The sequence below is a fragment of the Bos taurus genome, chromosome 20 (genome assembly GCF_002263795.3).
Source record: "Bos taurus isolate L1 Dominette 01449 registration number 42190680 breed Hereford chromosome 20, ARS-UCD2.0, whole genome shotgun sequence".
NCBI lineage: Eukaryota > Metazoa > Chordata > Mammalia > Artiodactyla > Bovidae > Bos > Bos taurus.
The window spans coordinates 40,180,406-40,196,281 of record NC_037347.1 but is presented as its reverse complement, the minus strand read 5'-3'; the positions used below and the strand labels follow the sequence as shown (position 1 = coordinate 40,196,281).

Sequence of the window (15,876 nt, the reverse complement as noted above, 5' to 3'; positions counted from 1 at the left end):
TAGGGCTGGGAAAACTAGACAGCTACCTGTGAAATAATGAAATCAGAACACTTCCTAATACCATATACAAAAATAAATTCAAAATGGATTAAAGACAAAAAAGTAAGGCCAGATACTATAAAACTCTCAGAGAAAAATATAGGCGGAATACTTTCTGACATAAATCACAGCAAGATCTTTTTTGATCCACCTCCTAGAGTAATGAAAATAAAAATAAACAAATGGGATCTAATTAAACTTAAAAACTTTTGCATAGCAAAAGAAACCATAAACAAAATAAAAAGGCAATCTTCAGAATGGGAGAAAATATTTGCAAATGAAGCAACTGACAAGGGATTAATTTCCAAAATATACAAACAACTCATGCATCTCAATATAAAAAAAAAAAAGAAACAAACAAACCCAATCTAAAAACCTAAATAAATGTTTATCCAAAGAAGACATACAGATAGCCAAAAAAACACATGAAAAGATGTTCAACATCACTAATTATTAGAGAAATATGAATCAAAACCTCAATGAGGTATTACCTCACACAGGTTAGAATGGCCACCATCAAAAAACCTATAAAGAATAAATGCTGGAGAAGGTGTAGAGAAAAGGGAACCCTTTTTACAGTGTTAGTGGGAATGTAAATTGGTGAATAAACACCAGTTTTAAACAAATAATAAAAAATAACAAAATAAACAGCTACTATGGAGAACAGTATAGAACTTCCTTAAAAAAATAAAAATAGAACTACCATACAACCCAGCAATTCCATTCTTAGGCATATATCCAGAGAAAACCAGAATTCAAGAGGGTGCATGCGCCCCGACTTTCACTGCAGCGCTAGTTACACTAGCTGGGACATGGAAGCAACCTAGATGTCCATCAACAGAGGAATGGATAAAGAAGAGATGGCACATATATACAATGGAATATTACTCAGCCATAAAAAAGGAATGAAATAATGCCATCTGCAGAGCTGTGGATTGATCTGGAGACTGTCCTGCAGAGTGAAGTAAATCAGAAAGAGGGAAACAGATATCATGTGGTATCACTTGTATGTGGATCTACAAAAATGATACAGATGAATTTATTTGCAAAGCAGAAACAGAGTCACAGATGTAGAAAACAAACTTATGATTACCAAGGGGGAAGTGGGGTGGGATGAATTAGGAGACTGGGATTGACATGTACACTGCCATGCATAAAATAGATAACTAATGAGGACCTACTGTATAACACAGGGAACTCTACTCAGTATTCTGTGGGGACCTAAATGAGAAGGCAATCTAAAAAAGAGTGAATATATGTAGACATATACCTAATTCACTTTGCTGCACAGCTGAATTCTTCTTTAGATAGTACTTTATAAGCTATGAAAAGCAATAGCATTACTTATAATCAAGAATCACTTTAAACATAAAGGTCTTATCCAAATGGATCAGATTACCCCTTTATCCACCAGACTTAATTCTAATCCACTTCCTGTGGCTTTCTCCTGAATCAAATATTTTCCATTTCTCTGACAGTGAGTCTAAGATGAATTCTAAGATACTGTGGTCAATAGTAGCATTATCATGGCAACCATGTGGCTTTCCAAGGAAGCTCATAAGAAGTCAACAACCATCAATATATTCTGGCCTGTTGGTTTTACAAAGTCATTTATTTTCTAGTCATTCCTTAGGTCACTGACTGAAATACACACAGGGAAGCAGAGCAAAGCCCCTGGAGACGCCAGCACCCTTGGAGAAAGCAGAGGTCTACTTCTACTACAGACTCTGGTAGCAAAAGTCCTGACAGTTTAGGTCCCCTGGTGACCCAAAGAAAATTAAAGCCTGGAAGTATTTCATGATCTCCTAGCCTATGGATTTCTAGTCATACTTTGCGAATCAGATCAGATTAATTGTGGGGAAATGCAACACTATTTGAATTTATGTGACTAATAGTACACATCCCAAACCTTCATCAGGTCTGAACAGATGGATGGTTTAAGAGGCTTCTCCAAGTAGCAAGCACATTGTCTATCATTCCAGTTAGAGTGACTCTCCTTTAGTTTTAGTCTGAAACATAAGTTCCGGTAAATGTTTGGCAAGCCAGCTTTTGGGGTAGGTGGGAGAGCCTTGATTTGTTCCCAATGGTTTAACAACGGACCAGCAAAAAATCCTGAAGATTTTTCAATTAGCTGTCGTGAGCCTGAGTATGTAAGATCCAGGTCATTCCAGGCAGGTAGGTATCTGACCAGATGAGAGAAAGATCTTGTAAGAATGGAAAACAAGCGAGATAGGATACTGGGAGGTGGGAAATGCAGAAAACAGGCCACTGTGCACCTCATCCCCTGTCACTTTGGATTGGTTAATGAGGAGGATGGGTGAGAGGGCTGATGAAGCACGAATAACCCCGGTGTCCCTTTTAACCCCTCGGCTCACCTCACTCCAGTTGCCCACCGTCCAGTCTGATGGACATAGGATGTCTCTGTTGCAGGACACGAGGGTCTTGGGCTTCAGTAGATGCTGGCAGTCTTGAGTGGGGAGAGCCTGCTCATCCGAGCCCATGGTCTGGATGCACAGCACCGTTCGCTTCTTCTCTCCATGGGGCCCACATGTTGCAGAACATGCTTCCCACTCCCCTGCCCACCACCTGCAGACACACGTGGACATGTGAGAAAAGATCAGCCTGAGTCGATACACATGCCCTTCAACCACTAGATAGAAATCCAGAACAGAAACGCTGATTACAGAGTTGGGAGGTCCCTGAAGATGTTTCAGGCCAGTAGAGGGCGCTCTGCAGACAGGGCCATGGCTAGCTGGTTCAATCACAGCTATGGAACTCCGCAGAATACTTGACATAAGTAGATGATAAGTAAGCATGTCTTTAAATGAAAAAACGACCCTCCCACCAAATCCTCTCTCTTCTCAGACAAGAAAATTGAGGTCCTGTTTTCTATTGTGAAACCTCAAGCAAGTTTAAGCCTTACTCTCCATAACTGTTGAATGGATGTAAAATATTGACTTCAAATGAGTGTCATTCATGTACTGAAATACCAATTTATGTACAGTGCATAGTACAGAGCCTGACATAATACAAGCTCAATCATTTGTAATTGTAAATATTGTTTTAACTGCTGCTATTGACTAAAAGAACCCAATTAGAATCTAAGTCTCCTGGCTCCTAACTGAATATTTTTATGTTTCAATATGATACACTTAATTAATTTTCAATTATGTATAAGATGATCAGTCAGGGGCATTGTCATCACTCTCTCCCTCCTCCATCTCCTTCAGTCTACCTGTGAATATTCTCACTGGTCGCTTTAAAAGAAAGAAGTAGGAAAAGAAGAAATGTATTAAGTAAGATAATCTCTTGTTTTTTTGGCAGCTGTTCTTGATAAGTTGAATAGTTGAAACTGTTTGCTAAATTAATATTCTGGATTCTCTAGGGAAAAAGGAAGATGTGTGATTTTCCTCTACCTGCTATCATGGTTGATTGCCTCAAGGTTCTAGGATGCGGGGCCCTGTGGTTACACTAAAGTCACTTTTGAAAGTGCCAAGGAACCCTCTTCAGAGCCGTCTCTTTTCCTCCTTCTTCATCATTGTCCAAATCTTCCTCAATATCAAATACAGAACAGGGGTCTTGACCCAGCGCACTTTGGGTCCACCATTGCTTAGATGTGTAGTATGCTTATTCATCCCTCCATGCAGGAATTAAATAGAATATTTGTTTTTCATGGGAAAACAGTACAACGTGTGAATTCCTTTATTCTTGACTTTAAGGAAATCTTCTGACCTTGAGATAGTATCAAATTTTGAAGTAGGTTAATGTACTACCACTTATGTCTACAAAATATTAGTTTATTTGAGTAGAACTTCTTTGATTCTCATACTTTTAATCTCTGGTTAAATATACTAGAAGAAAGCTTTTCCTCAATTCTATTACGTTCTTCAGTTAATAAGTAATTAAGATTACTTGGCAATGGCAACCCACTCCAGTCCTCTTGCCTGGAAAATCCCATGAACAGAAGAGCCTGGAAGGCTGCAGTCCATGACGTTGCTGAGGGTCAGACACAACTGAGTGACTTCACTTTCACTTTTCACTTTCATGCATTGGAGAAGGAAATGGCAACCCACTCCAGTGTTCTTGCCTGGAGAATCCCAGGGACAGGGGAGCCTGGTGGGCTGCCGTCTATGGGGTCGCACAGAATCAGACATGACTGAAGTGACTTAGCAGCAGCAGCATTTAGTCCCTGGTATTTAACATCTGGCCATCTTGTTTAGATAAAGAGCTAATATTGGGACCATATGATATGACACCAAGTAAATGCCCTCTGTGTTAATCTAATCACTCTGTCCTATCTCTGACATTTCTATGGGAGGCCAGACACACTATCAAATAAATCAAATGCCATTCTGGAAGGGCCTTAATGTGAGCTGACTGAAAGTCCAATTTATCTAACTACTTACTACAAGGCTTTCAGCTACGTTACTAAAAGATGATAATAGACTTTCTTGTTTCTCTTTCTGAAGCTGCCTTCACAGACTCCTGGGGACATCTTGCATATGTTTGCTCCTAGTTTAAGGTGAAATCCACCCTCTTTATTTCCCTGCAAAGGTCTTCCAGGCCCAGGACTCAGGAGCTATTGCCAAACTGTTCTCTGTTGTCCAGCTCATTCGTTTTGGTGTCTGCCATGATCCCACCTCTTTGAGGAGATTTATAAAAGAATCTTGTTTTATATTTATAGGAGATTTATAACAGAAGACTGTTTACATGCTCTGAGTGATAGCTGAGAAGCACAGTATAACATTCCAAGAACTCAGTAGGACAAAAGGCCCAGACCACACATTTATTCACCACCTCCGGCAAGGCAACCTTTCTCGTTTAATCAGCATAAAATCAATAACAATCTAATCCAACTTTTTCCATTTTTTCTATTAATTTTTTTCTTGCCAGAATGTCCATTATCTGTCACACCTAAAGTACAGGTGGATAACTGCTCATGCATTGTCTCATACTGTTGTTTTTTTTTTTTTTTAATTGTCTCTATAATTAGTCAATCTGAACATTCCAGGTACTAGGTAAAAGTCATAAGGACCTGGCCTATATCAGTGATTCTCACTGTATCATCACTTGGGGATCTTTAAAAAAGTATCAGCTATCAGTTCAGGCCCCCTTGCTATATTGGATGGCCAGAATCTCTTGAGGTTAGGTCAAAGGCATCAGTGTTAAGAATTCTTTGATGACTTTCATATGGAGTCAGGATTAAAAACCACTGGTGTTATGCTGGGCTTCCCAGGTGGCATTAGTGGTAAAGAACCTGCCTGCCAATGTGGGAGACATGGGTTTGATCCGTGGATTGGAAAGATCCTCTGGAAGAGGGCATGGCAGCCCACTCCAGTATTCTTGCCTGGAGAATCCCACAGACAGAGGAGTGTGGCAGGCTACAGTCCATAGGGTTGTACAGAGTTGGGCATGACTGAAGTGACTTAGCACACATGCATGGTGTTATGACATCAGATAAATGAATTTGATTGTTTATCTTGCAATTTTTTCTATAAAGAATGGACTCTGTAGATTTAGTATGCTATTAGGACAAAGATTAGTACAAAGACAGTAGTTATAAAAATTGATATTTTAAAGGAAATTTCTATTCTAAGCAAGAGTTTTAAAAAAATTCAGATTAAGACTTATAGTTTTCTGAGTAATGAAGATTAGAAAGAGTTTAATTTTGTATTTTACTGGCTTATTGGTAGTCAGAACTTCCTGAGCAAGCGCTGGTATGGGTGTAGGTGGAAGATACAGATTCTTCTGTTTGAAGGATGTCCAAAGTACAGTAAGCTTTTCCAAGGTAACTATAAGCTCTTTGAGGGTCTTGAAACACACACACACACATTTCTATATATTACATAATTCATACTAAAATTACAGTATGCTTCACTGATCTTTGTAACAGAGTAGCCACATTCTCACTGTATCCTATTCATCCCCTGATTTTCTCTGGTTTTCTTGTTATTCCCCACTCGCACCATGCTCATTTCTCTCCCCACTCTCATGGACTTTCCCAGTCTTAATGACCCCTTTCTTGTCATTTATGCCTTTGAACTGTGGTGCTGGAGAAGACTCTTGAGAGTCCCTTGGACAGCAAGGAGGTCAAGCCAGTCAATCTTAAAGGAAATCAACCCTGAATATTCACTGGAAGGACTGATGCTGAAACTGAAGCTCCAAGACTTTGGCCCATCCGATGTGAAGAGCTGACTTATTGGAAAAGGCCATGAAGCTGGGAAAGATTGAAGGCAGGAGGAGAAGGGGACAACAGAGGATGAGATGGTTGGATGGCATCACTGACTCGATGGACATGCGTTTGAGCAAACTCTGGGAGTTGGTGATGGACAGGGAAGCCTGGCGTGCTGCAGTCCATGGGGGTCACTCAGAGTTGGACATGACTGAGTCACTGAACAATAACAGATTGGTGTTTCTCACCCAATGGAGATTCCCACAGCCACCTCCCCAGGGGACATTTGGGAATGTTTGAAGGCATTTTTGGTTGTCACAAATGAGAGGGGAGGTGTACTCTTGGCATCTAGTGGATAGCGAACAAGGGTGCTGAGAAATATTCTACAAGACACAGGACAGCCCCCACAGCAAAGAATCATCCAGCCCAAAAGGGCTCTAGTTCTCAGGCTGAGAAACCTGGATTTAAATCATGAAGCATTCTTTTTGCACGAAAACCTACATACAGCTGCCAGGCTGGAAAGACCTGTTATAGGAGTTTATGGAGCATTTAAATATACAGAGCACCATCACAACTGGAGCCTGGCAGAAGTTTGCTTTCCTGTAAACCAAAGTTCAGAGAGAAGTCATAGAGAGAAGAGACTCAAATGACCTCTTTCTGGAGTCAGATACACTTTCAATTCCAAAGAATTTCTTTCTTGACAGGCTACTCCATCCTGGAGTGTGCCATGCAAACTTTCATTCTGGAAGCCATTGATGATATAACACAGATTTCTTACATTAAGATTAACAGAAGCTTTTTATTAAATCTTTTTAAAAAATCTATCTTAAGTATCTATTTGGGAAAGAACACAGAAGGTCCAAATTGGGTATAGAAACAAATTATTACTGAAGGACAATAATCCAGAAATAAAAAGATTAAATCTTGCATATGAAACCATTTTATGAGTGGAAATGACAGCCCTGAACAATGGTATGAAGTTTTCAGACAGCATGAAAATTAGGTGACAGGGGAAGATGTTACAACTTGAAATTCATATCTAAGGAAACAACTGGACTAGTCTTCCAAAGACAAATAATATTAAGATAGCCATCGACATTTATTAGTCTTTAAAAAAACAAGTTAACTTAATTTCCTTTCTTTAATCCCCTTGTGAGTTTGCAGGCATGATTCAGCTTTGAAGTTAGTTTCTGCTTGTTAATAACTTTTTCATTGTGTTTTAATGTGTGAGAAATATTTTAAACTTGGATTTCTGATTTCAGCACCGAAACGTGCTCATCCTGAGATCCTGGGCAGCAGCACAGTGTATTAGCACCAGCACAGAACACTCAGTAGCTTCATCCACGTTCAAATCTAGACTCTACCACTTCAGCTAAGTGATTTGGGAAGAATCTGAGGACTTTAGTGTCCTCATCTGTGCAAAGGCATAAAAGTATCTACCAATCAGAGTTGCTAACATGAATAAATCACTTGGCAACATGGAAAAGGCTTGAAGTAGAGTGGGTTCTCAATTCAGAAATCATACTCCTTGGTATTTATCTAAAGGATCTGAAAACTTTTTGTTCACACAAAACCCCACATAGGGATGTTTACAGTAGCTTTATTCATAATTCCCAAATTTGGATGCAGCCAAGATGTCCTTCAGAAGGTGAACTGATAAACTGTGGTCCATCCAGATAATGGAATAATATTCATACAGAAAAGAAATGAGCTATCAAGCCATGAAAAGACATGGAGAAACCTTAAATGTGTATTATTAAGTGAAAGAAGGCAATCTGAAAAGGTTATATACTGTATGATTCCCACTATCTGAAATTCTGGAAAAGACAAAACTATAAAGGTGGTAAAAAGGCCAGTGGTTGCCAAAGGAAAGGATTTTTTGATAGTGAAAATACTCTGCATGGTAACATAACAATGGATAATATCATTATATATTTGCCAAAACCCATGGAATGTATGTATATCACCAAGAGTGAGAACCCTATGCTAAACTACGGACTTTGGGAAATTATGATATGTCAGTGTAGGTTTATCAATAAATAAGTAAATAAAGTATAAGAGAAAAGTAAAACAGTAGGTTCTGAAAATTGTTAGTAACCTCTACCTTATTACCATCTGGGAATAATATCTACCCTCTACCTCCTGACTTTATCATGAATCTTTTGGGAAGCTGAAACACAATAATAAATAAGAAGAACTTCTATAAATTATCCATTATGTTGGAATATTTCATGAAATTCTATTTAACTTATCATATGCTACTTTAGTGGAGTAGGAAACAGCAACCCATTCCAGTATTCCTTTTTTAAAAATTTTATTTACTAATTTAATTTATTTTAATTGGAGGATATTTACTTTACAATATTGTGATGGTTTTTGCTTGCCTGGATAATTTCATGGACAGAGGAGCCTGGCAGGCTACAGTCCATGGCGTTGCAAAGAGCTGGACATGACTGAGCACACAACACATGCTACTTTAGAATGATTTTCAGAAATTGTACCTGTTATGTGCTGTATCTACTTAACATCTTCAGGAGTCAAAATGTCTGACCTTAGAGAGTCTAACCTATTTCAACAAAATGAACTGCATAAGAGAAGCACTACAGGTGAATTTGCTAGTTGTTACTTTTGAGAAAGACTTTAGTCCTGAGGCATTAAATAAACCAATACAGATACAGCAAAAGGAATATGAAAAAAAATATATATATAATATGAAGACAAATAAAGGTTAAAAAAGAACTTTCAATAAAGGTAGCTGGTGTTAAGTCATTTCAGTCATGTCCGACTCTGTGCAATCCCACAGATGGCAGCCCACTGGCTCCCCTGCCCCTGGGGTCCTCCAGGCAAGAAAACTGGAGTGGGTTGCCATTTCCCTTCTCCAATGCATGTATGCGTGCTAAGTCGCTTCAGTCGTGTCCGACTCTGTGCGACCTTATGGACAGCAGCCGACCAGGCTCCTCTGTCTATGGGATTCTCTAGGCAAGAACACTGGAGTGGGTTGCCATTTCCTTCTCCTATAAAGTTAGCTATCTGAGGTCAAGAGATCAGTAATGAGTGTTCTTTGGAAGGAATGACGCTAAAGCTGAAACTCCAGTACTTTGGCCACCTCATACAAAGAGTTGACTCATTGGAAAAGACTCTGATGCTGGGAGGGATTGGGGGCAAGAGGAGAAGGGGACGACAGAGGATGAGATGGCTGGATGGCATCACTGACTCGATGGACCTGAGTTTGAGTGAACTCCAGGAGTTGGTGATGGACAGGGAGGCCTGGTGTGCTGCAATTCATGGGGTTGCAAAGAGTTGGACACAACTGAGCAACTGAACTGAACTGAACCCATCCCAGTACAGGTATCATAAATGTTAAACATAAATGTATGTATGCATCTAAGTATGTGTGTGTGACCTTGGGTATAAAAACAAAACCAAAGGCAGACATTCTACTTTCAAGTTAAAAAAATGCTACTGGGATCTTTAATATCCCTCTCCAAAGGCTGTGCTTTAGCTTGAGGTCTGAACTGGGTAAATTCAGGCTTGATCTGCTACTTTTAGGATCTTTAAGGACCACAAGCTGGAGCCCAGGCATTAATCATGTACAGAAATTCAAGAAACTCAGACCTTGGGAAATGCATATCAGAGGGAAATCAAAACAAAAAAAAAGCTACTAAATGATAAAAATTTAAAAAGAGTTGTCAAATTGCATATGTTTTGTTCTTCTTTAAGTATGATCTTCAAATTGTTTGGAGGGAATTGGAGGAAATTATGTTTCCAACACAACAGCAGAAATTGGGCATAAGATGTATTGTTTTCCTCCCTTGAAGTGCAATGATGTACAGTGGCAGAAGCGGCAGCTACAAAAATGATCATCAGCTCCCCAAGAAAACCTGAGCACTGGATGTCACATTTGTACTGAGTGGGACAGCACAGTGACTGCCCGGTAGCCTATTACCTATTTGTGGCCATCAACACTTCCATTCTAGATGGTGATACCAGAGGTTCATTACTGATTTTGTGACAGGAAGCTGTGGAATCAGTCCATGTAAAAATTTTGTGGAGCTTTCCAGGTGGTGCTAGTGGTAAAAAGAATCTGCCTGCCAGTGCAGGAGACTTGACGTAAGAGATTTGGGTTTGATTCCTGGGTCAGGAAGATCCCCTAGAGGAGGGCATGGCAACCCACTCCAGTATTTTTTGCCTGGAGAAGCCCATGGACAGAGGAGCCTGGTGGACTGCAGTCCACAGGGTTGCAAAGAGTCAGACATGACTGAAGCTACTTAGCATGCACATCATTTACCTTGTTCTAACAACGCCACTCTTAGAAATACAAGCTAAAGCGATGTCAGTTAACCACAGAGCTCCAAAGAGGACAGGGGCCGTGGACAGTGATCAGGTCCCTGGGTCCCAGCCCTGACAACAGCTCTGTCTTGCTGGTGTACGTGTCTCATATAGCTCTCCTGGCTGTAAGCTTCCTTAGGAAGTGACGTATTTGTGCTATTCCAAAACATCCTGAGAAAGCTCGAGTCACTTACTTTCCAAGCTTTGGTGCTTCTGTGACTTGGTGAAGAGATTGCCCCTCCTCTCCCTGCTTTTACTTTGTGTGTGCACGTGAGTGCTCAGTTGTGCCTGACTCTTTGTGACCCATAGACTGCAGCAGGCCAGGCTCCTCCAACCACGGAATTCTCCAGCCAGGAATACTGGGATGGACTGTCATGCCCTCCTCCAGGGGATCTTCCCGACTGGGGATCGAATCTGCATCTCCTGCATTGTCAGGCTGATTCTTTACCACTGAGCAACCCGGGAAGCTCCCGCTTTACATTATGCTGGCATTAATTAGTACACTGCTTGTGTTACTTTCCTAGGGCTGCTGTAAAACAAGTCATCACAAACTTGGTGGCAAAAACAAAAGAAATCTAGTTTCTTATATCTCTGGAGGCCAGATAGACAAGTCAGCATTACTGGGATGAAGTGAAGGTGTTGGGAGGGCTGCACTCTTTGGAGGCTCTAGGGAAGATCCATTCCTTCCATCTTCAAGTCTGTGGTGGCTGCCAGCACTCCCTGGCTTGTGGCCTGTCACTCCAGTGTCTTCAAATCTTTCTGTTCCACCTTCATATTGTTTCTCCTCTGTGTGTGTGTGTGTGTGTGTGTGTGTGTGTGTGTGTGTATGTGTGTGTGTGGTGTGTGAAGTTTCCCTCTGCTTCTATAAGGATACTATGATGGAATTTAGGGTCCAAATCAATAATTCAGCACAACTTGCCCATTTCAAGACCCTTCAACTTAATTACCTCTTTAAAGGCCCTTTCTCCAAATAAGGTAACACTTGCAGGTTCCAGGGACCAGGAAGTGGATATTGTGGAGGCTAGTTTATAGCTACTACATGACTCCCTTTAGGGCCAACTTCCAGTCCCCAGAGCTCAGCCTGTATCATTTGGAATTCCTCTGTCAAGGCTCCGCCTCTGTGTCTACCAGGCTCCGGCCTCAGCTCATGTCCCATCCATTAGCCTCTGGACTCTGGCCCCAGTATCCACCTCCTTCTAGCACTGGTGGTATCTTATAGGATGACTTTCAACTAGAAAGTTCTGGTAGTTAGAGTGCAGAGATAGATAAAGATAACCACCTTTATGGGAACTGAATTCTGAAAATAGTGAGGCCAAGACTTTAGCTACAGGTGAATATGAAAAATGTCAGATATGGACTGATAACTCTTCTCAAACAGAGAGTGGCTACCAAATCCACTGTCTTCTCTGACTATGCCACTTTTATGGACACAGCTAATATCCCCATCTCTCTCTTGGTCTCATCAGGTGAGCACCTGCATCAGCATCTTTTGATGCCCACCAACCTAGCACAGAGCTTGCTTTGCCTTAGACACAAATCAAGTGAGGGGAGAGGTGCATGCCTGTCTTTGAGGGGTCTGCTGTATGTCGACCCACTGCAGGCTTACAGCTAGTCAGCCTTGGAACCAGGTACCAGAGACATAGATTTTATTATATCACAAAATCACAGTGCTCAGTACATGTAACTGTAACATGGTTATCATTGCCATCATACCTCTCATGGGAAATAATGGATGTTTAACAAAGACTTGCTGGTAATATTAAGGAAGGCCCAGGTAGACTAAATAAAATAATAAAAATGTCCCTGAACCCTAGGGCCAAAGTTAGATTCAGGAACTAAACAGCTGTGGTTTTAAGAAGGTAGCCACTCACCAGAAAGGGTGGCATTGAAAAATGAGGCAAGCATCCCAGGGTGTGTGTGGTGGTTGGCAGCTGGTGAGGGCAAAAGGAAGTGCCTGGTGAGAGTCATTGACTTTGATGGAGATAAATATGATGGAAGTGCGTAAACTCCACAAAGGGACAGGCTATTGATGAGATAAGGCAAGCGATAAGAAAGATTCCTCTTTCCAGGCTCATTCTTCCCTGAGAAGGATCTATAGAAACTGCAATGATTACATACGAAACCTAGTGGGGCCTGATCCTCCCCTCAAGTCCCCAGTTCTTCCCAGTGAAAGAGTTATGGGAGGGACTTCCCTGGTGGTCCAGTGGTTAAGACTTCACCTTCCAGTGCAGAGGGTATGGGTTCGAACCCTGCTTGCGGAACTAAGATCCCACATGCCTTGTGGCCAAAAACCCAAAACCTAACAAAGGCAACATTGTAACAAACTCAATAAAGACATCAGGGTAGAGCCACAGCGAGGGGAGGGGACAGTAGTACCTCTGTCCTCTCTTGATGGAGATGGGGTCCAGCTCTGAACCTCACAGCCCACCTTCCACCCAGAAAGAAACCCCAGAACTGGACAGAGAATCAACCTGACTCTAAGATGAGAACACCCTGGCCTCGAACACCCTGGCCTCTGGGACCTCCCTGCCTGAGACCAGAAGAAACTGACACTGTCTGCCTTGGCTGAGCTGTCTAGATGCTTCTTTTTGACCTAGTTATTTGACATTTATCCCATTCTTTCAGCTCGTCTTTAGAATTCTGCCTGTCACTTGGTAGATTTATTATGCCAACCAGTCCCCTCCTGTTAAACTAAACTCTTCTTAATGTGTCTTCTTGGGACTGGAATGAATGCCTGACGGGATCTGCAAATGAAATACATCTCTGTTTATGGACACGAGGGAATGAAAACACTCCCCACAACTAATTCTTTCTTTCCTTCCCTGCCTTCTTTTTTCTTTTTCGTCTTCTCCCTACCCCTCTTTCTCTCTCTAACAAACACCCCTCATAATAACATCCAAGCTGCCTTCTAGAAACTTGAATCTATATGATTCGGAGCAGATGAATACCTCTATTAACAGCAGTTCTCAACCAAGGGTGATTTTGCCCCCACAAGACATTTGGCAAAGTTTGGAGACATTTATGGTTGTCACAACCTGGACGGGGAAGATGAAATGCTACAAACTTCTAAATGGACACAAGGCCAGGGATGCTGCTAAACATGTGACAGCCCCCAACAACAAAGAATTATCCAGCCCCAAATGTCAACAGTGCTGAGGTTGAACAAGCCTGGTCTGTAAGTCCACTTTTCAAGGCAGTGCTCCAAAAGTGTAAGCATGTTCTCTAAAGGCTACTATTGCACTGGTGGGTAAAATGCTCTTGGAAAAGCCTAACCAATTAGCTAAAGAATTTTGGGATGATCTACACATCATTCTGTTCAACAGTGCTTTGGGACTTAAGTCTTACCAAGTAATTAAACATAGATCATACGAGCTTTGTAAGAAATACTGTTCTCTGGGGAGAAAACGTTCCCCACTCACACCTTGTCACAGGTTCTAACAGCATAGCCACAGAAACCTGTGACAGCTTGCCTGTATTTATTCTAATAATGAAGCCACCCAGCCCTCCCCCATCACTGAGCCCTTGATTACTATGAAATCAGACACCATGGTAGGCAGACACACGGAGCTCGAGCTGTTATCAACAGTTACCTGGGTGGACAATCCTGTTCATGACACTTCTTCTGTCTCCCATTGGGTTGTGTTTCTGGATCACAGAATGTAGCTTTCACTATCCCACGGCCCTTCTTCACGCAATGGGCAGTCTGGCGGCGGATACCTGGGGGTTTAACAGAAAGGTTCACATGTATTAAACCTGAGCCCACATTCTTAGTGTCAGATGAGGCCCCTGATCATGCCTATAACTGATGAGAAAGTTGTCCATAAAGTATTTGGTCTTTATTTTTATTTTCTTAAAGATTTTTTTTTTTTTTTGATGTGGACCATTTTTTTAAAGTCTTTATTGAATTTGTTACATTACTACTTCTGTTCTATGGTTTGGCCTTTTAGCCATGAAGCATGTGGAATCTTAGTTCTCCGACCAGGGATCAAATCCACATCTCCTGCATTGGAAGGTGAAGTCTCAACCAGTGGACTACCAGGGAAGTCCAGAGTATTTGGTTTTTAAAGTAGGAATGGAGACCTCTTTAAATCTGCTCGTGCTGCTGAACGCAATGGGTGAAAAATATCTTCCTAAGTAAGGACCAAAGATAATATAGGCCAATTAATATGTAATCTAGTATACAGATTCCACTCTAGCTGTGGAGACAAGACTCCACATACATATGCCAAATAAAACACAAAGTGAGATTTAAATACTGAAAACAGATGCCACCACCAGGTGTTGCAACACAATCCGACTTATTTAGTTTAATAAAAGAGAGGAATGGGAGCTTTATATTAGTTGGGGCTTGTAAACTCTGAAAGACAGAAATAAAATTCAAAATAATGTTGTGAAGTTGAGAGGTTATGTTTTTTAAAGTAGAGGGTTCTGACAGCAGGGATCGAAAATACTGTTGCCTTTGACACCAGGTTGGTAAGTAAGAAAGAGAAGCACATAGAAATGGTCGGGTCTACAGGTGAACACAGCCCACGTGGGGGCTGGATTTGACTTTGGATATAGAATGATAGTTGGGTTCAATCCCTGGGTCAGGAAGATCCCCTGGAGAAGGGAATCGCTACCCACTACAGTATTCTTGCCTGGAGAATTCCTTGGACAGAGGAGCCTGGCGAGTTATGGTCCCTGAGAGCACAAAGAGTTGCACGTGAATGAGTGACTCCTTTCCCAATTTGGAAGCAGTTTTGTTCCAAATATGGAGTGGTTCCAAGTTGGGAAAGGAGTATGTCAAGGCTGTATATGGTCACCTTGCTTATTTAATTTATATGCAGAGTACATCATACAAAATGCTGGGCCGGATGAAGCACAAGCTGGAATCAAGATTGCTGGGAGAAATATCAATAACCTCAGATATGCAGATGACACCACCCTTATGGCAGAAAGTGAAGAGCAACGGAAGAGCCTCTTGAGGAAAGTGAAAGAAGAGAGTGAAAAAGCTGGCTTAAAACTCAACACTCAAAAAGCAAAAGATCATGGCATCTGGTTCTACCACTTCTTGGTAAATAGATGAGGAAACAATGGAAACAGTGAGAGACTTTATATTTTGGGCTCCAAAAGTTCCGGGAGTTGGTGATGGACAGGGAAGCCTGGCCTGCTGCAGTTCATGGGGTCACAAAGAGTCAGACGTGACTAAGAGACTGAACTGAACTGAGCGACTAACACTAACTAACTGAGTAATAATTAATCCAGGTAGTGCTTGCCTTGCCCAGGGCACTGTTCAGACTTGTATGAAGACGGTTACTCCTTGGAAGGAATGTTATGACCAACCTAGATAGCATATT

The 15,876-nt window shown here is 41.4% G+C and overlaps 1 protein-coding gene across 1 annotated transcript in view; it reads right to left on the bottom strand.

The window, feature by feature from the left end:
• The window catches only part of ADAMTS12 (ADAM metallopeptidase with thrombospondin type 1 motif 12), a 390,694-nt gene that overhangs the window by 67,801 nt on the left and 307,017 nt on the right, over positions 1 to 15,876 (bottom strand). Inside the window, exons 17-18 of the mRNA NM_001192609.3 lie at positions 14,131 to 14,257; positions 2,415 to 2,625 (exon numbers count right to left, since the gene is read on the bottom strand). Coding sequence (NP_001179538.1) covers positions 2,415 to 2,625; positions 14,131 to 14,257 — 338 coding nt within the window. The remainder of the gene's footprint in view (positions 1 to 2,414; positions 2,626 to 14,130; positions 14,258 to 15,876) is intronic.